The sequence below is a fragment of the Notamacropus eugenii genome, chromosome 4 (genome assembly GCF_028372415.1).
Source record: "Notamacropus eugenii isolate mMacEug1 chromosome 4, mMacEug1.pri_v2, whole genome shotgun sequence".
NCBI classification, from domain to species: domain Eukaryota; kingdom Metazoa; phylum Chordata; class Mammalia; order Diprotodontia; family Macropodidae; genus Notamacropus; species Notamacropus eugenii.
Window position 1 is genome coordinate 159,349,266 of NC_092875.1, and position 25,828 is coordinate 159,375,093.

At 36.9% G+C, this 25,828-nt stretch overlaps 1 protein-coding gene across 2 annotated transcripts in view; it reads right to left on the reverse strand.

The window, feature by feature from the left end:
• Positions 1–590: 590 nt before the first annotated feature.
• Positions 591–25,828, reverse strand: part of TMEM67 (transmembrane protein 67) — a 95,301-nt gene continuing 70,063 nt past the window's right edge. For both annotated transcript variants that reach the window (XM_072603552.1, XM_072603551.1), the window contains 8 exons: positions 18,902–19,042; positions 13,768–13,848; positions 13,165–13,281; positions 10,341–10,457; positions 10,122–10,226; positions 8,402–8,504; positions 6,317–6,459; positions 591–1,881 (listed from right to left, as the gene is read on the reverse strand). In XM_072603552.1, the coding sequence (XP_072459653.1) occupies positions 1,801–1,881; positions 6,317–6,459; positions 8,402–8,504; positions 10,122–10,226; positions 10,341–10,457; positions 13,165–13,281; positions 13,768–13,848; positions 18,902–19,042 (888 nt within the window). In that variant the 3' untranslated portion in view covers positions 591–1,800. The remainder of the gene's footprint in view (positions 1,882–6,316; positions 6,460–8,401; positions 8,505–10,121; positions 10,227–10,340; positions 10,458–13,164; positions 13,282–13,767; positions 13,849–18,901; positions 19,043–25,828) is intronic.

Here is a 25,828-nt window from a genome sequence, read left to right on the forward strand (position 1 = left end):
TTGATTGGATTGTATTAAGGTCCTTTTCAATTGTGAGCTTATGTAGAGTTCTTCATTCATCCCAACCCAACACCTATTCCTTTCCTTCCTCACCGTGCAGTCTTGCTCTTAAGTTAGAATTATCTTACTCTCTTCCCCCTGGAACTCTGGACTCCATCCTTGAAACTGAGAGATGAATTTTTGCTTCATCGTGCCAGGGCTCAAGCACTTACCAGCTGTTTCCCCACCATATGACCACAGGAACACTTCCCCCTTCCTCCTTCTGGGCATTATCTCCTTCCATCAGAATATAAGCTCCGTGAGGGCAGAGTATGCTGTTTGGTCTGGGGGTGGTGGGGTTTGTTTCTCCAGTGTTTAACCCAGTGTCTGGCACATAGTATTCACTTAATATGCATTTGCTCTTCTTATCCATCCATCTATCCATCTACCTATGTGATTACATTATCAATATTTTCTGCCTCACATCACCAGCAACAACTAATCTTCCCTTCCACTCATTTTATTTTAATTTTAATATTTGGGGGAATGAATAGTAGATTCTATCTGATAAAGGCTGGCACTCCTATTCTAAAACAACACATACACAAGAATGCCAAATACTAAGTGTTTTATTATACATTTCCAATTAAGAAAAACAGTCTAATAAAAACAGTATTTACATGACAGTATTTACAACAACAGCAAAAGACATTTAATCAGGAAATGTATTAAAAATACTACTTATTGGTCACACTATCACTCTAAAATGTGATATACTGTCCAAACATAAATGACATAAATCAAAAAGGGAATCTTAAAGGGAAATTAAGATTATTACAGAATGTCACTTCATAATAATCACACGGCTTCAAACTTGTATTAATTGTATTCTAGATCCTAATATTTATCTCTCCATTTTCTTTTTAATCTATGGTAAATGGGGAAATGCAAGATAAAAGGGTTTGATTTCAATGCGACAAATATGTGCAAATATCATGATAATGTATGTATTAGAGCCATTATAAACTTTAAAACATAATTTTGAAGCACTAACTAAAATAATGCAAAATGGTTAACAAAACCACATAGGAAGGGAATGCCTGAACACTAATAATAATGTTAAGTATAAAATATGAAACCATATTAACAAATATTCTTCATGGAAAGAGTATGTCAACACATGTAATTTACAGAATATAATAGGTACTGTTTCATGAAATATTTATCAGTCAAAACAGTTAATTCACTGAATCTCATGCCAGTCAAGAGAAGAAATTATGATGACATAAATTGTGTCAGTAATTACAAAATTAAAAATCCCAACTAAAATTTAAATGCTCATTTTAACATAACACATATAAGACAAATGCTTTAACTAACACGACTTAAATCTGATGCTGGCCATCAGAGAATCAAATCCCTTTTGAATGACTTTCAGTCAGTAGAAGAATCACAAAAATAAGTCATGTGTTCAAGTGCACAGGTAATTTTGGGGTGGGGAAGTCATGTTCTATGATCATCAAACAGCAGCAACACCACAAAGGCAAAGTGAGGATCTATAATTTTGCCTCAGCCATAGATGGTCTCTGACATTTCCTTTGACTTTTAAGTACCATACATAATGAAGACACAATACTTGTAAGCATCCCATTTTATATACTCATAAGGCATATTATAAAAATGTTATAAAAAATAAATCTTTTAGCAGATAAAATAATAAAAAAAGTACCATGAATATTTTTTAAAAAACAACAAACCAACCCCAAACTCACAACTATTTTGTACCATGATTGTAGTGCCTTGATTCAGCTTTTGAATTAATTAAAATAGAAATCTTTGGTCCACTAAAGTTTTAGATGCCAAATTCCTCCGTCCTATTGCTTTACGGATAAATTTAAAAACCTGAAATGAACATTAAACATAATTCAAAACAAAAAGAAATGTGCAAATGGTTTAAAATCTGTACAGCCTTTTCAAAGAGCTTCTTGAATTATTTACTCTGAAAAATAACCCATACTGTTAATAGACTATATGACTTACTTGATAATACATAAAAGAACTTGGTATGTTTATTTGTACCATCATCATTTGTTTTTTCACAATTACAAAAAGAAAATTTCTGTATCTGGAAGCCATTTTTATGAAACTGTAAAACAACTCCTCATTACTTATAGGGGTTTTAGTTGAGTTTTACATACATATATATATATGCACATATATATGTATGTATATATGTACACATTTTAATATACATTAGTTGAATATATATACAGTTAATGGGAAGCTAAAAATTCTTTTTGGGTTTTTTTTGTAAGTCATAAGAGTTTTATCCACAGATTAGTTTTCATGAAACAAGATAAAATTTTTTTCTCTTTAGATACTTATTTAAAAGTTGGAAATACCTCATTAAGTAGGAAAAATATACTTTAAAATTAATTTTAAATGCATGTAAAGTAAAAACATTTTATAAAAAAAAGTTTTTCAGAAATTTTATTTCATGTGGTGATATACACACACACACACAAACATACATGGACAGTCAGACACACACACACACACACACACAGCACAGTGGCTACAGTGCTGGGCCTGGAGTAAGGAAGACTTATCTTACTGAATTCAAATCTGTCCTCAGACACTTACTAGCTATATGATCCTGGGCAAGTCACTTAACTGTTTGCCTCAGTTTCCTTATCTGTAAAATGAGCTGGAGAAGGAAATTTGCAAAACACTCCAGTACCTTTGCCTAGAATACCCCAAATGGAGTCACAAAGAGTCAGACAAAACTAAAAATGACTGAACAACAAATGAATACATGAGCATGCACACACATAATGCATACATATATACCTACATATATAAAAAAGTCAGTCAAGGGAAGAAATTACAATGACATAAATTGTGTCAGAAATTACATATTTAAAATCCCAAATAACATTTAAAGTACTTGTTTCAACAAAGCACATATAAAACACAAGTGTTTTAAAAAATAACATTACTTAAATTTGTTGTTGGCAATAACCTATGTGTGTACACACACACACACACACACACACACACACACACACACACACACACACGAAGGCTGCTTTTCCTCTAAGACCTTCCTCTGAGGTTTCCAAATTTTGTCTCCCCTTCCTCCCTGTCCCGCTCTGGCCACAGGTAATAATGAGTGGAATTCTAAATAATATTTTCAGAGAAGGCAAAATGATCAGCTCCCTTAATTTAGTGGCACTGCCATGTATGTCTCTGTGGGACTTTTAACACCCCCATTGCAGGATTCAAATCTGCCCATGAAGGCGCCTTTTATCTACAAAGGTTAATGGTGAGAGAGGAGAGAGATAATAAAACAAACTCAAACTCCTTTCTGGAGAAGAGCCTTCCTTTTAGTTTGCTCTCATCTTAGATGCTCATCCTGTGCTAAAAGGAACAGTATCAAAGGACTTCTAATTGGAAGTAGCCTGGGAGATTATCTAATGAAGTTATTCAATTAGGATCACTTATCTGGAATAAATCAATGCCAGAGCAAGAGTCTTTTTAATCATTAAGTCATGTATTCAACATAGCAAATTTCTGTAAAGTAAACAAATCTATCACTTTTCATGTGCCTCCGAAAGCGGATAGTAAAAGTGAGCATTTATACGGTGTCTTAAGGTTTGCAAAATGCTTTATAAATATGAACTCATTTGATCCTCACAACAACTCAAGAAGGTAGGTTTATTATCTCCATTTTATGGATAGAGAAATGGAGACAAAGAGACATTTAATGACTTGCCCAGAATCACCCAGCTAGTAAATATCTGAGACAGGATCTGAACTCAGGTCTTCATGACAAGTTCCATACTCTGTCCACTATGCCACCCAGCTGCTCTCACCCCAAATTTTCTTTTTTTCAAATGATTCCAACCTTTTTAGGGTCTTCTGTGTCTGTCTTTCTCCTTGTCTCTTACTCTTCTTTCTCCTTTTACCTCCTCTTCTCTGTCTCCTCTATAGGATATTGATCTAGGTCTATTCACTCACCATGGTGGTACCCCAAGGCTCTGTTCTGCACCTTCATTGCCTCTCCCTCTATACTATTTCCTTTGGTGATTCATCAGTTCCCATGAATTAATTCAACGATCATCTCTGCAGATGAATCTCAGTTCTATTTATTCAGCCCAACCTCTGTCCTGATTTTCAATCTCAGGCCTCTAACTGCATCTCAAACTAGACATCCTGGGGATGTCCCTAGGACATTCCTCACATCCAAAATTGAACTCATTCTAGTTCCCCCCAAACCCTGCACTCTTCATTGCTGTTGAGGACCCTATGCTCCCAGTGCCTCATGTCACAGTCAGGAGTCACTCTCGCCTGTACCCTCTCCCCACCATAGCCAAGACGTGTTGACTCCATTTCTCCTTATGAAGGGCTATAAAGAGCTACAACAGAAGATTTCCTATCTGGTCTTGGAGGTAATACAAAGGGAGCTGTTGGAGGTGTGTAATGAGCAATAAAAATCTTCGCCACCCATTGATAGGCCTCAGGTGAGGCTACTGAGGGAGGCTTGATTTAGGGGAGACTTGTTTCCTATGAAGGCCCAAACCTTTGGTGATTGCTAATGAGGCACTGGGTTACAAGGGGTGTGCCCTCTGGCTCTGAAAAGAGTACATACACTCTGAGGTGAGGTTTTACTTTGGAGCTTACTCATTGGAAGTGTTTGGTCAGAAGAGACTCTGAGCAGCCACCAAGGAGCTCCCCGGCTTTGAATACCCAGATGTTGGTGCTTCTCTCTCTGGTAACTACGTATATATGTATGTATGTATGTATGTATGTATGTATGTATGTATGTAATGGTCAGACAACCGGAAGCGTATCTGTTGGTCCCTGTATGTTGAATGTAACTAAAGTGATTGCTGACCCCTCAAATGTTGCGTTTTTTTTTTACAAATGCAGATCTAAGAATCTGTGATAGCAGGCACCCCTGTGTAAGTTGGGGTGCTTACTGATACAAGGTTGGGAGGGAGAAGGGGCCAGGTTTCTAATCTGTAAAACACACTTACCCTACCTTTCTCACAGGAAAGTCATGAGGAATGTCCTTTACAAACTATCATGAGTGAGTTACTGTTAGTATTACCCTAAGCTCACATTACTGACCTTTTACTTCTGGACTTTACAATGCTTAAACCTAAAACCAAGGTAAAACCAATAACCACTCAAACATGATGAGAGAGAGATTCTCTGCAGACTCTAGATGCTATTTTTCCCTCTGGAGTCTCCATAATGCTTTTGGGCATGTGTTGCAGAACTCACTAAAATATGGGTGCTGTGATTCATTTCATAGCATTTGGACTGGTTTCTATGACCTTTCTTATGATAGAATGCTTATCCTTCATTCCTCTGACGCAGCCACCAGTCCAGTGCAGGGCCTCATCACCTCTCATGGGGACTACTGCAATGGCTGGAGGGTGGATCTGCCTGCCTCAAGTTTTTCCCCACTCCAGTTCATCCTTCAACTCAGCTATCTATGTGATCATCCTTACGCAGAGGTCTGACTCAAAACTCCTGAGGTCCTGCACCTGCAGGATCAAATATAAAGCCCTGTTTGACCCTTAGAGCCCTTTCCAGGCTGGCCCCTTCCTGTCTTACACCTCACAGCCCTGCAGTGACTCAGCCACTCCCTCTCCTAACCCCACATCTTCTCCAGCTATCCCACATTCCTGGAATGTGCCCACCTTCCTCACTTCTACCTCCTAGTTTCCTGACCTCCTTTAAGGTCCAGCAAAAGCTCTCCCTTCTACAAGAAGTCTTTACCCATCCCTCTCTAGGATCACTTTCAGATTATCCTGTCTATAGCTTGTTTGCACCTAGCTGGTTGCATAAAATTTCCTTCATTAGATTTGAGCTCCTTGAGGCCAGGCACGGTATTTTTTTGCTTTTTTTTTTTTTACTTTTTGTTCTCCTATCCCCAGAACTTAACACAGTGCCTGGCACAGAGAAGGTGCTTAATAAATGCTTGACTTGACTTTTCTATCTCTTCTCTCTCGTTTCCTTCTCTCTTACTGTTTCCTTTTCTCTTTCTTCCTGTCTTTGTCCCCAGCCATACTCTCCCTCTCTCATGACCACATCATTAGGCCTCAATATTTTAAGTTCTATTAACCATGAAAGGTGGAAGTAGCATAACAGACAAACTAAAAGATGAAGTGAGAGAGAGAGAGAGTGTGAGAGTGTGTGTGTGTGTGTGTGTGTGTGTGTGTGTGTGAGAGAGAGTGAGTGTGACCACATATTGTTACTAGTCACTATCTACTTCTCATAAATGACATCACTTAAAAAATCACCAAAATAACAATTTCGGACTTACCCCCTGTTGTAAGTAAGTAAGAACAGCTGCTAGAACAAAATTCTGAGAAGCCAGATCCACAACAGAGAAAAATAGTATTTCAAAGATGAGAAGAGTTGCTTCATTTCCATAATAAAGAACTTTGCTGAAAGAATAATTTTCATCTGTAAGGAGAAAAAAACCTTTAAGATGTAAGCTATGTTTTTAAAAACAGATTTTTTAAATCAAATAGAATTAAAGATAAAATTTGGATGATTCAGAACAGCATATGAAAACCCAGTAAAAAAGTCACACTGTGGAAAATTACAGTTAAAAGAAATTACTAGTTGACTAGTCTTAAGAGTTAGAGGAGAGGTCTGGCTGTTACATTTTGGGAAGAATTAACAATGTCCAAAGTTTAGAGATCATCAGCTGTTAGCATTTCCAGCACGTAGCTATACTGTGCTAAGCTCAGTTCATGAGCAAACCCTCTCTGTTTGTAACTAAAAGCCAAATTAACCCTGGCAAGTTCTATTTGCATGGTGGATGAAGCAACCACAGAGTCTGATCTTAAACTAGAAACAGTCAGTTACTTAACAGTGACAAGAGATTGTTTCAGTGCACCTATTGCTTTCTTAATGAAATAATCTGAATAAGAAAGAAATCCCTAAAAACTACTGAGCCTCAGGTCTGTAACCTTCAACTGAGATACTGGTTAGCAAACTGCCACTGAGAGGAGAAAGGTGACCTACGGAATTCTGGACCATGTATGAGAAGGTCAGAGACAAAGGGGTGTAAATCACTGAAAGCCTCTGCTCACATCCTTGGGAAAGGTACATTAATTTTTTTAACCTACTGCAGCAGGGGAAAGATTGCATAATATGAATAAAAATGTGGTAGCAGTAACACTTGAGCATTCACTCTAGGAAACAATGCAAGTAATTACTGAGATTTCACAGAATTTTACAAATAAAAGAATCTTTGAGCAGGATGGAAACTTAGATTCTCTAGTTCAATCTCAGAACAAGTTTACTCCTACCTACGCTTTGGTTTTTCAAGTATTGGAAAAGCACCATGTGTCCCCACTGAGTCAGCCTGGAACCAGAGGGTTCATGCCAGTACTCCATTTAAGAGAACAGCTAGGTGGTACAACGGAAAGAAGACTGGACCTGGAGTCAGGAAGATCCAAGTAGAGATTCAGCCTTAGATGTTTACTAGCTATGTGACCTAGGCAAGTCAAACCTCTATTTGCCTCAGTTCCCCGTCTGGGGACACAATGCAGAAGGAATGGCAAACTGAATATCTTCGCAAGAATACCCCATGGACCTTGTCCATGGGGGTCATGTAGAGTCAGACGTGAATGAACAACAATTCTGTTAAAATCAATCTTTTTCTTTCCTCCTAAAGGCTGTAAAGTCTTTTAGGGTCAAAACAGCATAAATTAAAAGCTTGTGAGACTTTCTTTTTATAGTGAGACACAAGGTTTTTCAACTATTGCTGTCATAGATGTCTTACTTTTTAAAATGAGTATAAGCTAAAGTTAGAGAGGAATATACTGATAGACAAGTTTTCATTGTATGAGTATTTCTGTAAGAATTTCTAGCTGATTTTTAAAAAAACTAATAAAATAAACACTAGACTCACTTTAAAAAGAGAAGAAAATCAAACAGTTTGTTTCAAAAATGAAATCGGAAAATTCACAACAATTGAAGCAGAAATAAAGGTAAATATCAGAAATTATTTTATCAATTATATACAAAGAATTTCTAGCTGAATTGGGACATTGCACAAAAGTGTGAAATGCTTCCACTGGCATTTACAATAACTCACATAATCACCAACATATATTAAGAATTTGACATTTCCTCTAGTTGTAACGTAAAGAGGCTTTGAAACTTGTCTTCAATCCTTTCTTATGAAATAAGCCTTTTATCTGGATACTTCCTTTGACTTGACAAAAAGGTGTGTGACCAGTAAAAGACTAGGATTCCATGATACTGATTAAATTACAATTATCTTCACCTTCCCATAAAGTTATACAATAAAATATTTAACTCACAATGTCTATTTTTTCAAACTTTGGGGAAAAAAAAAACCCAAGAGATGTCAAAATAACTTAAATAATACCATTGTAGAAGATGCTTTTTTCCACTGGTTCTATGAATTCCATACCAAGAATTCGTTCAAGAAGCAATTTATCTTTTACAAAGTAATCCATTTCTTTATGAACCTAAGAAAGACAAAGCAGTTTCACAAAGAGAATTAAAGTAAATATATTTTAATAAATTTGAACCCAGAAGGAAGATAAAATATGAATAAACATACAAACTTAATTTACTTTTAAAAAATCAAATAACTGAAATTTGAACACCATTAAATTAGTCTTTTATCATCAGCATAAAAAAGATTTCTTTTTTCATCATTCATGTGAGGAATCCTTTATATAGAAACCTGGAAAATGCTTAAAATTAGTTTTGATTTACAAAAAAAATTTTTTTTCATGCATCTACTCGGAATTATCTGTTGCATGAGGCAAGATATATCTGTAATGCATAACACACTAATTATTTTATATCTGAGAGCATTTAATGTAGGCAGCATGAATCTAAATGGTTTGCTTACTGATAACAAATCCCCATTCTAACTCACTAATTATTTTGTGTCCTGGAACAATATTCAAGATGAATACAGATGAAGTGAATCTGAATAGTTTGTCTAATGATCACTATTCTCCATAGTAACTGACCTTATTTTTATATGTCCAAAGTCTTCAGGATGAAGGAATATGGGAATGACTTGTTTGTATTATTACCACCTTTATTTACGTAGCCCTTAACAATTTACAACATACTTTGCATTACTTAACCTACTTTACAGATGAGAAAATGAACATTTTTTGAGGTGAAGTGATTGTCCAAACTAGAAAGTGACCGATCCACATTCATTCCACTACTAGCTTTATCTTATTTCACATTAATTTTATATTCATGCATTACCTTTTTCTTATTCTTTAGAATTTAACCTGACACTGAAAAGCACTATGAGATTATACTAAAAAATGTCTAAAATGTTCATATCCTTTGACCCAAAGATCTTATTGCCAAGCGTATTTCCTCCAAAAAGGTCCCATGTTTACCAAAATATCCATAACAGCTCTTTTTATGATAAGAAGTAACTGAAAATATTGTACACGTCCATAAACTGGGGAATGGCTAAACACACTGCGGTACACAACGTAATGAGGTAGTATTCCACCGTGAGAAACAAATAACTGAACTTTTTAAGGAAGATGTACATGAACTGATGCAGAGGGAAGTGAGCAGAACAAGAGAAATGATATATACAATGACTACAAGAAAGGAAATGAAAGAACCAATAAAGTGAAACAGAACGCTCTGAAACTGGGGTGGTCGAGCTTGGCTTTGAAAAGCTCAGAAAGTGAACTTCCCTCCAAATTTCATGGGAGATGCTGGAGAGTTTGGGAGAACAGCAGTGCATATGTTGTCTCACAACGTAGCTAATGTGTTGGTTGGTCTTTATTGACATTTTTTCCTTTTTTTTTCTTTTCTAATCTCTGATAAAGTGAAGGTTCTCTAGGTGAGTGGGTGATTAACATGTTTTGAAACGAATGACATGTAAAAAAAAATAAGGCACCAAGATAACAAAACAAAATCATGCAGACTTTAAGTAGCAAAAAACAAAACAAAACAAAACTCAGCAGAACAAAACCAACACATCCAAAGGCTTTTTGAAGTTCACTTGCTTAGTTGAATGAAGGATAGAATTTTTTTCAAACTGAATTATTGAAAGAATGTTTTTATTTTAATATGAATATTAAAATACATACATGATCAATGAATGAGCCAAGGAATTTATTCATGGCATGGTAAGCTTTAACATTCTGTTCAAAAGTAGAGTCTGATGAACTTAATAGTCGAGCAGGGCCATTTTTCTAATGTGGAAAAAAAGAGAGGTAAATTGAATGCAACATATTTTATAGCTTTGGTATTTAAATTTGTTGTTTGAAATAATGTGTACATCTCATTTAATTATATTTTATACCTACCCCTGTTAGTGTTTCATGAATTCTGTCATAATGTTGTCTTGTTTTATTAGAAATGGACATCTGAAAGGTCTGACCATCTGTGTTGGGCAACAAACCTCTTTGGCTACACAAATTTTCCTATGTAATTAAAAATTTTATGTTATGTGAAAGATTAAAACAAAGTTCATTCACTTCAAAAAATCATAATTTTTCTTACCCTGGGAATAAAGAATTTCACTTCACAAAAATTTTGAATTTAAAGATAGCTAAATTTTCCTTATTTTTACTTACCGAGGTTTTTTTTTTCCCTTCTAGTTTATACATGCCTTCTGTTTCTTTGGGTTCAAATTCACTTAAACCAAATACGCTACCATATTAAAAAAAAAAAGCTGTTCTGTAGTTTACAATTCATTTATTTTACTGTCCTTTGTAGAAAAGGTCAAATATTTCAGTTGAGTGACTAATTCACTCAATTTTAATAAAGATAAATTATATAAATTAAATAATAATATGATATAAATATAAATTAAAACTAACTTAAATAAGAAGTTTCTGAAATGTGGCTAAGTAGTTATGGCAAAAGATTAGAAATCTATTGACTGCTTCCTTCCACAGGTTCGAATAAGGAAAGAGGGGAAAGGGAACATGCATTTATTAAGTGACTTCTATGTGCCAGTCACTGTGCTAAGCACTTTACAAATATTATTTCATTTCAACCTTGCAACAACCCTGGGAGGTACATACTGTTATCATCCCCCAATTACAGATGAGGAAAGTGGGATAGGAAAGGTTAAGTGACTTGCCCAGGATCACACAACTGGTAAGCAGGTGAGGTCACAGGCCCAGTGCTTTATCCATTGTGCTATCTATCCACTGCCTTTAAATGTGTACTACAAGGCCATTTTGTCCTTTTCTTGTGTGTCCAAATCTTCTCTATCCTTTGAGGACATTGTAAGTCTTCCATAAAGTCTGACTTGACTATTCCAAAGCCTCAGTGATGTCTTTCTCTTACTTTCAAGCAATTTCTATGCCACATGATTCAGCCCCTAAACTGTACGGAATCTTACATTTTTCAGTGTTGTTTCACAGGTGTTAATTTTGCTTTTGCAACTACAGTGTTAGCTACTTGAAGGGAGGGTCCGTGCTCTGTGTTATTCTTCTGCATCCCCCATAATGATGAGCATATAAATAAAGGTCTCCATAAAAACTCAGTTGATTAGTTCAGTGTTTTTTTAATGAAAGAAGACTACTCATGGTGAATACCTTTAACTAGTCTTTGTTATTATTTATATTAACATTTTAAGTATATCCATTTTAAGCATATTCTGAAATGCAGAAAAAAATCATAAGAGTTGATCTGCATTATCTCTGCAGGGATGCGAAAAGGTCAAAATTTACTATCTAATAATCAAAACTTCCATTACAATAATAACCTAATAATTAAACCTGATCATTAAAAATTTCCATTAGAACTCACCTTGATTTCACCAGTAGTCTTGTTTCAATGAAAAAAAAAAATACATGCTAGACACAAGGAGACTAGAACATGTTTACAGCTTACTACAAATAGCACAAAATGTATTCATGAGAACACGTATGACCAGAAGAGGAAGTAGGAAAGAATGAGAGGAAACTAAAGAATGAGAGAGAAAGGCCTCTAACACTTCACAAGTTTCTTTACAGAGAGCTCACAGGGAAGTAGGAGCAAGAATTACCCAGAATGACAAGGTGTTAAAGGCATCATCTGTTGTTATCTACATGTTGAAGAGGCTCCCCCACCCCCACCCCGATCCCAATGAAAGTGAAGAATTCCAACTTAGGAAGACTAAAATTCTCATGTGAACTCATGTCATCTGTAAGAGCCAGCAATGGCCCGAAACAAGAATAGTGAAAATAACTGGAAGCAAAGGGCTATCCCCTAATGGTACCCTGTTTTCCGAATCTGACATCAACCCACAAGCATTTACAAAATATTACAATGATAAAAATGGTCATAACTGAAATTTACATAGTGCTTTAATGTGAAAATCACAGCGTAGTGGCCCAATGGATAGACCTGAGTCCAAATATGGTCTTATAGATAGTTACTAGCTGCGTGGCCCTGGGCAAGGCTTTTAATTTTTCTGTGTCTCAGTTTCTGATGTCTATGAAATGGGGATTACAATAGCACCTATCTCTTGGGGGTCTTGTGAGAATAAAATGAACTAATATTTGTAAAGTGCTTTGCAAACCGACAGAAATGCTAGCTACTATTATTTACCTATACTATCTCATTTGGTATAATTTGCCTAGTTATTTTTGCAGACATAGAAAAGGCATAAGACTTGGAACTTTCAAACAAGAAGAAGTTTCTAATCTCATTAAGAGAGACAAAATTAACACATATGATTACCACATAATTATAATAGGATTTCAGAGAAGGGAGAGATCAGTGTGAGTCAAAGTAGTCAGAAAAGTTTCGATTTGAACTGAACATAATTTTGATAGAAAAGAAAAAAAAGCATTCCACTTAAAAAATATTTTTAACTACCTGAGAGTATGTGAAATGATTGTCCAAAAGGTGGCCTCAAATGTGAACACAGATAGAAAAAGTTAAATATATGTGCCTTTAAAATCTGACATTTCATTGCTTTGGAAATCTGTGTATCATTAATGTTAATGATTCATTTTTCCTCTAGTTTTTTTGTTTCTTTTTCAACTCTCAAGGCTTCTTCCCCTCTCTCCCCCCAAATCTGCCCAGAATTCTCTAAGGGAATAATATTGTATTAGTCTACAATCCAAAAGAGAACTTCCCCACAAATAGTAAGAAAGATGGGCATGAGAGATACATGTTCTTTGGACATACCGCCTCCCTCTTAAGATTTATGTTCATTTCCTCCATGTCAGTATCTGCATGTCCATGAACAGATCGACCATGGATATAATATCCAAAACATTTGTGTGATAAGACAAATACTGAGATCTATAAAGAGAGAAGGAAAAAAAACAATTAGCAACTAAACCTTTAATCAACATAAAGTAAGTTAGATTTAAAATTTTTCCATACTCCTTACTTTTGGAGTAACTGGAAAACTATAAAAATCTGATAATGAGGTTCTAAAGGTTCTCAAAAGCCTTTGAAAGGGAATTATATATTTGCTAGAGAAAGAGGAAATAAATTAGTGAGTGAAAATGTCCAGGTTCATTGCAGATCCAAAAAGGGAAAATGAATTAATGAATAGATTTGAGAACAAACACAGAAGAAGAAACTAACAAGACAGCTGAAAAGTAACTTCTATTTGATAGCAATTATGTGAAGAATTACATTTGTAGGCTGTTTGGTGTGGGTAGAATGGACTACTAATAATGCAACATACATAAAAATTCATTTTTCTAAATGTCTTAATTTATTAATAACTTTTTAAAAAAAGAATAATACAACTTTCCAATAAAATTAAGATATACTTACATTGCTTATGGAGCATAAATCAACAAACCGCCGTATTTTATCTTCTACAAATCTCTCATAAAAGACAGTAAAGAACACCACCTGAAACATTAAACCAAAGTGATGTTTGTTAGCCTCTAAGATTTTAATTTTCTTTTACAGCTCAGTGAAATCTCCTAAAAAGTGCAACAGCTCCAACCTAGACACGGAGATACTTTAATGACTCCCATAGGACAACTGCAAACTCAGCTGTTACTTCAGATGGCTTTTTCAAAAGAACAGGACTTGGAACTATGTATAAAAATCCCAGAGCCCTGAAAAATGCTAAGCAAATGTTAACTCCTCCCACTACCACCCCACACACTGTCAAAAAAAAGGGTTTGTTTTTTTTTTAAAGGCCCTCAACAGGATTATGACAAACTGGTACTTTAAAGTCTCAATCAATGGATCTTCCTGTAATTCTGACCAGCTTCTACATGCTATTCCAAGAGGTGATAAAAAATAGAGATTTTCAAATTGTTCTTTTTTGATGGAGAAGGGGGAGAAGCGTGGTCATTCTGACTCCTAGACCAGTGTTTTGAGGGCATGAGAGAAGAGAAACATGAGGGTGAACAGGGATGTGCAAACCTCAGCTTAAGTTCTCCTAAGATGTTGGAAAGTGTGGAGTGAAGAGATCCCTTTCACAGTAACATGGAAGTTTCAGAGAGGAACACTGAAACTAGATGGCAGAGAAGGCTGGGGGTTATGAAGGAGTTCTGAGGTAGACAGGAATGCAGACATGAGGAACTAAGGGAAGTGAAGATGATTTTTTTCTAATTTGTGAGTTTAAGTGGAGGAAGTTAGAACCTGCCTACCACATAAGAGGAAATGACCAATTGATAGGCCCTCTACCTTTCAGGATCATAAAGACAGTCAGTGTGGCCCCTCAAAGCCTCTACCTATTAAAGGCTAAGGTAATCTTACATTTCTGAAATCCTGGTGGCAGAGACAGAATAAGGTGATAATGATGTCCCTGGAGCCTGGGCTGAGAACCTTGGCAAGTCTCAGTGGATAAGGCATACTCAGAGGATACTTTACGTGGGGCCCATACACTCAGCTCCTGATTTGAGGCCCTTGGAACAAAGGACTCTTATAACTAGCCTTCAGGACACTGAAACTTAGGATCTATAAAAGCCTTCTGGTCCCCTTTCAGAACAGGTCTTGTGCTGCCCCAAGCAGCAAGAGGCTGTGACCTGAAATGGTTTCTTTGAGTTAGAGGCCAACACCTCTTAGAGTTCTGAGTCCTGGAGGCAGAGGAAGAGCAAGATAGTGATTAGGTCCCTAAAGATTGAGCTCTTTTCCCATCACTATCTCAGAACTTCATTCCAAAAGAGTACGGAGACAAGCACACCTAGAAAATATTCAGCATCCCAGTTAAATTCTGATCTCAGAGCCCCTGAGTGCAAAGCATCTCTCATCCCTTTGGTGTTGAGGGTAGAAATCAGATATGGGTGTAGATTTTCCTTCAGAGTAGGTCCTCTTTGTGCTTAGAGGCTAAAGCCTGAGATGGTCTAGGATCCACTTTAGAGCAAAGGAGGTTGGCTAAGGCATGCTGCTGCCCCTTCAAGAGTCAGCAGTCCAAAGAAATTCTTCTATAGGGGACACTGAAAGTACCAGTATGATTTTTAAACGTTTAAAAAATTGTAGATGATAAGCACACTTAGAAGAATAAAAATGAGGGAGCCAAGATGGTGGAGTAGAAAGACAGACCTGCTCTAGCTCTCTCCCTGTAACCCATAAAATACCTGTAAAAAATGACTATAATCAAATTATAGAGCAACAGAAGCCACAAAATGACAGAGTAAAAGAGATTTCCAGGCCAAGAGAGCCTTGGAAGGCCAACAGGAAATGTCTATCGCACCAGGCTCAGAGCAGAGCACAGCCCAGCTTTGACTGGAGCAGGTCTCACGGTGCAGAATCACTGGTAGTAGCTGCAGTTCCCAGATTTCTCAACCCAAAGACAGCTTCAAAGGTCAGTAAGAAAGCTCTTTCACCTGGGTGAGAGGGGAGAGCTATCTGGCCGCAGCAGCAGCATCCACTTTTGGAGCCCTCAGCCTAAAGACCCTGGGGGAAATGAGCAGCTGATCTGGTCTCAATTCTGAGTGGCAGTCCTGGGGGTGAGGAAGAGCTTTGGCATGGTGAAACTGGTGGTGTCTATGGAGAGGGAATCCTACTCGCAGATCCAGGGCAGAAAAGAATGCTTGTGGTTGCTCACAGACCAGAGTGCAGGCCATTGTGCCACCTTGGAGGAACTGAGAACTTACAGGTCTCTAGAGTATACCCTCCATTTGACAAAGGACACAAAAGTCATATAACTGGCTGGGAAAATACCCAAAAAAGGGAAAAAAATAAGACTACTTTCTTAGTAAACAGGTATTTTCTTCCATCCTGTCAGATGAGGAAGAACAAAGTATAGCATCAGAGAAAGACATAAAAGTCAAGGCTTCAACGTCCAAAATCTCCAAAAAAAATATGCAATGGTCTCAGGCCATGGAAGAGCTCAAAAAGGATTTTGAAAATCAAGTATGAGAGGTGGCAGAAAAATTGGGGAGATAAATGAGAGTGATGCAAGAAAATCATGAAAAGCAAGTCAACAGCTTGCTAAAGGAGACCCAAAAAAATGCTGAGGAAAATAACACTTAAAAATAGACTAACCCAAATGGCAAAAAAGGAGAATTCTCCAATGAGGAGAATTCTTCAAAAAGCAGAATTGTGTGTGTTCATCCTTTGTTGCCAAAGAAGACCATGCCATTCAGAGAAATAAAGACATGACTTGCATTTAACTTTGTTTTTTGAATGAGGGAGGGCTGTGTAGGTCACCAGTCTCATTTCTCTTCTGAATCCAGTGACCAGATATTCATCAGGATGACTGGAGATGACCCAGGATGAGGCAGTTGGGGTTACGGGACTTGCCCAAGGTCACACAGCTAATGAGTGTCAAGTGTCTGAGGTGAGATTTGAACTCAGATCCTCCTGACTCCTGCACTGGTGCTCTATCCACTGCACCACCTAGCTACCCCTAAAAAAGCAGAATTAGGCAAATGGAAAATGAAGTTCAAAAGCTCACTGAAGAAAACAGTTCTTTAAAAATTAGAACACAGCAGATGGAAGCTAATGATTTTATGAGAAACCCAGAAATCCCAAAACAAAACCAAAAGAATGAAAAAATAGAAGCCAATATGAAATATCTCACTGGAAAAACAAATGACCTGGAAAACAGATCCAGGAGGGATAATTTAAAAATTACTGGACTACCTGAAAATCATGATAAAAAAAAGAGCCTAGACATCATTTTCCAAGAAATTATCAAGTAAAACTACCCTGATATTCTAGAACTAGAGGGTAAAATAGAAATGGAAAGAATTCACTGATCACCTCCTGAAAGAGATCCCCAAAGGAAAACTCCTAGGAATGTTGTAGCCAAATTCCAGAGTTCCCAGGTCAAACAGCCAGAAAGAAATAAGTCAAGTATGGTGGAAATAAAATCAGGATAACACAGGATTTAGCAACTTCTACACTCAGAGATTCGAAGTGCTTGGAATATGATACTCCAGGGGTGAAAGGAGCTAGGATTAAAACCAAGAATCAACTACCCAGCAAAACTGAGTATAATACTTCAGGGGAAAAATATGTAATTTCAATGAAACAGAGGACTTCCAATAATACTTGTTGAAAAGACCAGAGCTGAATAGAAAATCTGACTTTCAAATACAAGAATCAAGAGAAACATGAAAAGGTAAACAGGAAAGAGAAGCCTTAAGGAACTCATTAAAGTTGAACTGTTTACATTCCTATACTTAAAGATGTTATTTGTAACTCATGAGACCTTTTTCAGTATTAGGACAGTTAGAGGGAATATGTGTGTGTGTATACATACACACATGTATATATATGTATATGTATACACACACATATATATGTATGTATGTGTGTAGATTTGTATGGGCATGTACGTATGTATATATTATATATGTAGGTATGTATATGTACATGGGTGTATGTGTGTATATATGTACGTGTGTGTATATATATATACATATATATATACGTATATATATACACACATAGAGGGCACAAGGTGAGCTGAATATGAAGGGAGAATACATAAAAAATAAAATTTACTGTTGAATGGAATGTACTAGAAGTAAGAGAAAGGGAGAGATAGAATACAGCAAATCATCTCACATAAAAGAGGGAAGAAAGAGCTTTCACAATGGAGTGAAAGAGGGGGGAGATGAAAGGAAATAATTGAGCCTTAGTCTCATGGGATTTGGCTTCAGGAAGGAATAACACACACTCAATTGGATATGGAAATCTATTTTACCCTGCAGGAAGGCAAAGGGGAAGGGGATAGGACAGGGAAGATAATAGAAAGGACAGCAAATTGGGGAAAGGGATAATCAGAAGCAAACATTGTTGTGGACAGGTCAAGAGAGAGAATGGAATAAATGAAGGGCAGGATAGGACAGAGGGAAATGTGGTTAGTCTTTTACAACATAACTATTATCTTTGCATTGTTACACATGTATGACCTATATCGAATTGCCTGTCTTCTCAATGAGGGTGGGTGGAAGGTAGAGAATATGAAACTCAAAATTTTAAGAATGAATGTTAAAAATTGTTTTAGCATGCAACTGGAAATTAAGCTATACAGGCAATGGAGTATAGAAATCTATTTTGTCCCACAGGAAATAGAGGGGAAGGGGGATAGAAGAAGAGTGGGTAATAGAAGGGAGGACAGACTGGAGGAAGGGGTGGATGGGGTGCATGTTGTCCTGTGTGAGGGGTGGGGAGAGATGGGGAGAAAATTTTGAATTCAAATTGTTGTGGAAATGAATGTTAAGAACTGAAAAAGAAATAAATTGTATATAAAAAAGAATAGAAATGATAATTAGTTTTTCTAGCAGTAATACAAGAACAAAAGTAGAGAAAGAGATTATCCTGAGGTTGCGAGTATTGGTAGATTCCTTTACAATTCCAGTAAATGGTGGACAAAGCAAAATTACATTTTTCCCTATCTAGATATCAAGTTGGGACCATTTCGTGAAAGTTCAGCTTTTATATATAAATAGAATAACAGAGACAATGACATTTTAAGAACATTATCTGTACATACCTGTATGATGCCAATGACTATCCAGAGGGTAGCAGACACAGCATAGCGCAAAATGCGGCTATGAGATGCTATATAGTCACTTTTGCTTCTTGAAAGACTAGAAGATGAATCCATTAGTGCCAAGTTCTTGAATCCAACAACCTGAAGATAAAAAAGATAACATTTTAGGGCAAAAAATACCCTCACTCATAATAAAAGTGGAAAATCCACATACGCAAAATATTCAATTCACATTAATATAGATGTCAGAAAGACTAAAAGTTGGAGTTGTTGATTAATCACTTTATCCGGCATTTCAGTTTGTTACTATTTAAGCAAGAATTATTATCTAGTCTCTAATATCGTACGAAAAAGATATTAGAATATCAGGGAGGCAGCTGAAAGTAGTCAGAAGGCCCAAGTTTGAAAGCCTGGCTACCACCAGAAGCTACTGAGGGATTCCCAAGCACAAGAGAGGCACTGAACCACTCTTCCTTAGTTGAACTAGGGATGGCAGCCCTTGCATCTACTACTTCACAGGCTATAGCAAGAAAAGGCCTTTGCAAATCTGAAGTACAATAGAAAGGTATATTACTGTTGTTATTACTCATGCCTAATACCATCCTTGTGTGCTCAGGCACAAATATAACAAGTGCAAATACAAATTCTCAGACACACAGTAAACATGTTCAACAAGATGTTGCTTAGCACGATTTTCATCCTTTCAGAACATCATGACATGGTTAAGCTGCCCACCAGAGGAATAAAAGAAAACATGCCTTTTAAAAATAAAGTTCAAGTGAATTTTTTAGGATTTGAGTCTTATAATTTGTCACCAGAAAGCTAGCCAAGAGTGATGAATTTGTGGCATCTTGTCTTATTCATGAGTACTTTCTTCAACGTTAGATGTGGCAAATGTCAAAGAACACTGTGAAAAATAAAAGTAACTACATATAAGAATCCATTACAGACATAATGGTAATTTCAGAATTTGTTTTCTGTAAAGAGTCCTATCATTGAATGGTTACTACAAAGATTAGAAGAAAATACACATCAGAAAGAAGAAAAAAGAAAAAAAAAACATCATGTCATAACAATTCCAAATCAATTTGCTTAAACAAGTTGTTGACTTTGAAATGCACTCTTGGTGGAGCTATGTACTGAGCCAACCACTGGCATTAGGGATAAGGGTTGGAAATGTGACTTAAGAGGTATAGAGAGCTCTTGATGAGGGACTTCCTGCACCAATGTGGTCAGCACCTTCTCTACAACTTAGAAAGTCTTCCAAAGTCATCTAGAGTACCAGGGAGTTAAGTGACTTGCCCAGGGTCAAACAGCCAGTATGTATCACTGGAGGGATGTGAGCCCAGGTCTTATGACTCTGAGGTCAGCTCTCTTCATTATGCCATGGAGAGCAACGTGGAGCTAGACCCAAAAGTCATCCCACTACTTGTGACATACAAATGATATCACTAATTACAGTAATAACAGCTACCATAGTGCTTACTATGTGGCAAGCAGGATACTTAGTGCTTTACAACTACTATCTCACATAATCTGCAAGGTAGCTGTTATTATTATCCTCATTTTACAGAGGAAGAAACTGAGGTAGAGGTTAAGTGACTTTCCCAAGGTCGCACAGGCACTCAGTGTCTGAGGCTGGATTTGAACACAGGTCTTCCTGAGTCCAAGTCCAGAGTTCTCCCCATTGCATCACCAGCTGCCATTATTAGGCATATGCTTCAAAGACAGTGAAGACAAAAGGAAAAGATTCAACTGCACACAAAGATTTAAAGTAGTACTTTATGGTATAGCAAAGAAATGGAAAAAGGGTGAGTGTCCATCAACTGAAGAATAGTTGAAGAAATCATGGTATGGCTGTGCCTGGGAAGATTTGTATGAACTGATGCTGAGTCAAGTGAGCAGGACCAGGAGAACAATTTACACAATGACCAAAATAACATAAAGGAAAAGAGTTTTGAAAAAATTCAGAATTTTGATCAATGCCGTGAGCATCCATGACTTCAGAGGAACAATAAACAGTCACTTCCTACCTCACAGAAGGGAGGTACTGGGCTAGAACAGAAGGGTCAGCCAAGTGCTGCCCAAACCAGATCAAAATGCAACTGGGGATGGTTAACAAAACAAATAAAAATATAGTCAAACAAATAATTTGTGGTTATCTAATTCAATCCACTCCCTCAGGGATCTGGGCTGAAGGTACACAATGAGAACTATTTTCAGACATGGCTAACATATTGATTGATTGGTTGTATTTGACTATACTTATCTGTAAGAAAGAGAAAGCTGTTTGTGGGGAGGGGCGAATTGGTGAGTAATAACAGAGATGACAAAAAGGAAGAGAAGAGAGCATCAATGAAACACTAGTAAAAATGCAGACAGGAGAGGAGAGGCAAGTTCCAAATACAAACTGGAAGAACTGTTAAGAAGATACACATAGGGAAGTTTTATTAGAAAGTCAAATTTAACATATACCTACTTTAAAAAAAGCATACGTAACAAAAGCTCACAATTTCATATAAAAATCCTCTGCTATTCTTTGTACACTGAAAAGCTTGTGTGTTGACATTTGCTAAATTATCTTGTTCTCATAAAATTATTTTTTTATTTAAAAAAGAAAGCCTTAAGAACACTGATCTATGCAGTAACTAATCCTGATTTCAGCAAACTGGAGATGAAGCATGCTTCGCATCTCTCCACAAAGAACGGACAGTTGATAGAGTGCCAGGCCTGGAGTTGGGAAGACCTAAGTTCAAATCTAGCCTCAGACACTTACTAGCTGTGTGACCCAGGGCAAGACACTTAACCTATTTGCCTCAGTTTCTTCATCTGTAAAATGAACTAGAGAAGGAAATGGCAAACCACTCCAGTATCTTTGCCAAGAAAATCCCAAATGGGGTCATGAAGAGTCAGAGACAACTGAATAACCAACATAGAATTATAACATATGTTTTCAGACATACACCCCCTTCCCCCTCTATTTATTTATTTATAATTGGGCAGGGAGGCAGAACAGAATTAAATAGTGATGGAGATATAAAAAAGGAAGAAAAGAATCACATTGAACTATTGTTAAAATATGCAACATAGAACTCAAAGAAGTTCAGAGAGGCCACTGGCAAACTGAGCAGATTTGATATTGTTGTATTAAATTTAACATATACTTTTAAAAAAGAAATTGTATAGAATTTCACAATTTTATGTACAATCTTTGCTCATCTTTGCTGTACATTGAAATATTCATGTTTGTAAAGTTCATAATAAAAAAAGAAAAACTTAAAACTAAAGACCATCTCTTGTTTAGAATCTAAACAAATTAAGTATTTCTTATCAATATAAAGGTTCTTCTAAATATTCTTATTGAGAAATGATGCTGTATTTAATGCATCAAGCCTCAAGATACTACAAATCCTCCTTAGTGAAATTCAGAGGAATAAAATTATATAAAAATTTTAAGTTTAAAAAGCACTTTGTTCATAGTAAATTTATGAGGTAGAGAATACAAGTATTCTCCCTGCTTTACATGCAAGGAAAATGGGGCTTAATGAGGTTAAGTATCTTGCTTATACTCACACAACTACTACATGTCAGGGCAGGAAATCAAATCCAGACCCACTGAGTCCACATCCAATGTTCTTTTTCCACTATGCTGCAACACAGAGTAGTCTAACCATTCACACTTGAAAAACAATATGGATAAAAAAAAATGCAAACTATGACACACAGTTGGATATGCAGTCCAGTGAGTTAATCTACCCCCCCCCTCTCTCTGAGACACACGTATCTTAGAAAGGTGCCGCACATAAACAAAGAACATCTATGCAGATGATTCCCAGATGTGTATACCCAAGCATGGACTCTTCTGAGTTCTAGTCCTATATCAGAAGACTGTAGGATCATATAAAACCAGAAGGCTCTTAGAAGTCATTTGGTCCAGCCTCTTCATTTTACAGAATCTGAGGCCCATTAAGGATAAATGACTTGTCCAAGATCTCGCAGGTACAAAGTACTTTAAGTGGAATTTGAACCCAGGTCTTCTGACTTCAAATCCAACATTATTTCCACTCTTTCACCACTATTGGATATTCCAAACTGGATGTCCCATAGCTAAACTCAACACATCCAAAATAGAATTCATTATATATTTCTCAAAGCCCTCCCTTCCTTCTATGAGAGCACTGTCATCCTGACAATTACCTAGGTTTGCAACTCATCTCAACCTATTTCATCAATCTCCAAGTCTTATTGATTCCCCTACCACATCCCTCACATCTATCCCCTTCTCTACTCACATAGCCAGCATCCTAGCTCAAGGATTACTGAAACAGTCCTCTTATCTGGACTATTAAGTCTCCTAATTGGTGTCGTCTTTCCCCTTCTTTAATCTATCATTCACGCAGCTGCAAAGTGATGCTTCTTAAGCATATGAGTTACCATGTGTCTCCCCTACTCTGTAACCAAAGACAAACTCCCCTCTTTGGCACTTAAAGTCCAGGCTCCAAACTCCCTTTCCAGGTTTATTCAGCCTACTTTTCTTTGTGCCCTCCACAGTTTGGCCAAACTGGCCTTCCTGTTCCTCACAGACGAAATGCCATCTGTAGTCTCCATGTCTTTGCAACAGCTGTTCCTTGTACACCTCCATCCCCTCCTCTCCTCTATCTTAGAATCCCTGGTTTCTTTCAAAGTTCAGTTTAAGCACCACTGTCACTCTTCCTGACTCCCCTCAACTCCAAAAATTACCTCGCATTTGTTTTTAAATACAATTATATACATGTAAGTTGTCTCCTCCTGGTAGAATGTAAGATCTTTAGAGACAGGGAATGTTTCATTTTTGTCTTTGTTTGGCTTTCCATGTATGTGCCTTGAATACACATTACTTCCATCTCAAAGAGTTTGTTCTTCCTTTAGGATACAGTTTACACACCATCTTCTGTTTGAAACCTTTCCTCAGATCCTCCACTGATAGTGCTCTCCCTCCCAAACTGTTTGGTATTTAATTAATCTGTATATTATTTATTCACATCTATCTTTATGTTATGTATATGTATATCTTAAAGTACTTGCTGCTTCCCACATTAGAATGTAAGCTCTTTGAAAGTAAGGATTGCTTTATTACTAGTACACATATCCCTAGTGCTTAGCACAGTGCTTGGCACACAGTTAGCTATTTAATAAATATTTGTTGATTGATTGGGCCCAGAATTGAGCAGGAAAAGAAAAGTGGGTTGGATTGTATTAGGAAAATGGTGCAACGGGCTTAATGATACCAAAACAAAAGCTTATCTCTTTAAACAATAATAGTCAGTGATGCTATATGGCTATAAATCACGATACCATAACCTCAGAAAAAAAAAATTACAACTCCAAAGGACGATGGAAAAGACACATAGTGTGTTTAAGTAAATAGTGGTCCCATACCAAAAATAACTTTGGTAATATGGGACTAGAACTCAGAAGGGAGATTAGGGTTACATACAGAAATCTGGGAGTCATCTGCAAAGAGGTGATAAGCAAACCTGCCAAGAAGGAGGAGCAGGAGAGAAGTGTTACCAAAATCCAAGGGAAAAAAGGTGGGGCAGTCGACACTGTTAAATACTGAAACAGAAAGCTAAAGGTCATTAGATTTGGCAATTAGTAGAGGGTTGGTAAAGTTGGAAAATGCAGCTTCAGTTAAGTGATGAGACTGGAAACCAGACTGCAAAGAAATAAGAAATGAGTGAGAAAAAGGGGAATAAAAAGAAAAAAATAGCTTTTTCTAGGAGTTTTGCAGGGAAAGGGAGGACTATAGGATCATATTACTACTACTGTTACTATTATAGAATCAGGAGATGGGAGGTCAAACTTGTTTGACTTTTTGGTTTTTTGAAAGAATGGGAAAAACCTGGACTTGTTCACAGACAGCAGAAAAGAAGTCAGTATATAGGGAGACCAAAGATGGAGGAGGTGAGGCGGTGATGACAGAGGAGTCAAACTATGGGAGGTGATGTGATCAGAGCATAAGCAGAGGAATTTGCCTTACTGGGGTCAACTTTTTCATCAGAAACTGGAGAAAGGAGAGAATAGGGTTAGCGTGGAGGAATTTTGAGGCATGGGTTCAGGGAAAGGAGGAAGATCAAGACAGATGGTCTCTATACTCTTCGTAAAGTGGGAGGCAAGGATCTCTGTTGACAGGGAAGGCAAAGAGTTTTGGGGAAAGAAGAAAAGGTTGGAAATAGTAATTACAGACAGTGAGAGTCAACTGGGAAAGAATAAAAGAACTGCCATACATCAACAAAGTGGGACCAAACAACATGAATTTGTAGGGGACCCAGTCAGCACACTTATAAATCTTTCTCCAGTGGAGTTCAATTCATGGTTGGTGTTTTGCAAGGCATGAACTGGGTCAGATTAAAAGGGCCAGGCATTCAAAAGTAGAGAATAGTATATGGCTGAAGTGATCAACTAGAGGGTTGAGATTTCTAAGAGAGGAAAGTAAGGCAGAAAAGAGGAGGTAAATTAGGATAGAAAGAAGGATGATGACCAAGAATAGGTTTAGGAGAAATAAAGCACAAGTAGAGTTAGAAGGATAGAAGGCTGTGGCCAAAGAGAGGAGCAATACAGGAAGTGAGAGATGAAGAGTTTAGTAAGTGAACTAAGAGGGCAGAATATTTAAGGGAGTAGTAAAATATATATGTATGTGTGTGTACATATATACATACATATATATGTAGGTGTATGTGTGTGTGTATGTATCTATGTTTGTTGGGTTTTTTGTTTTAAGTATAAGGACAAGGGCTGAGGTAGAAAGGAACACTGTGAGCCAGGTGCTGAACTCCTTGAGAAAAGAATGAAAATGATTTGGACACTAGTATATGCCTGAGATGAGGATTTGAACCAAGTGATAAAGATGGATAGAGTAAACTTAAAAGGCAGAGAGGCTGCTGATTG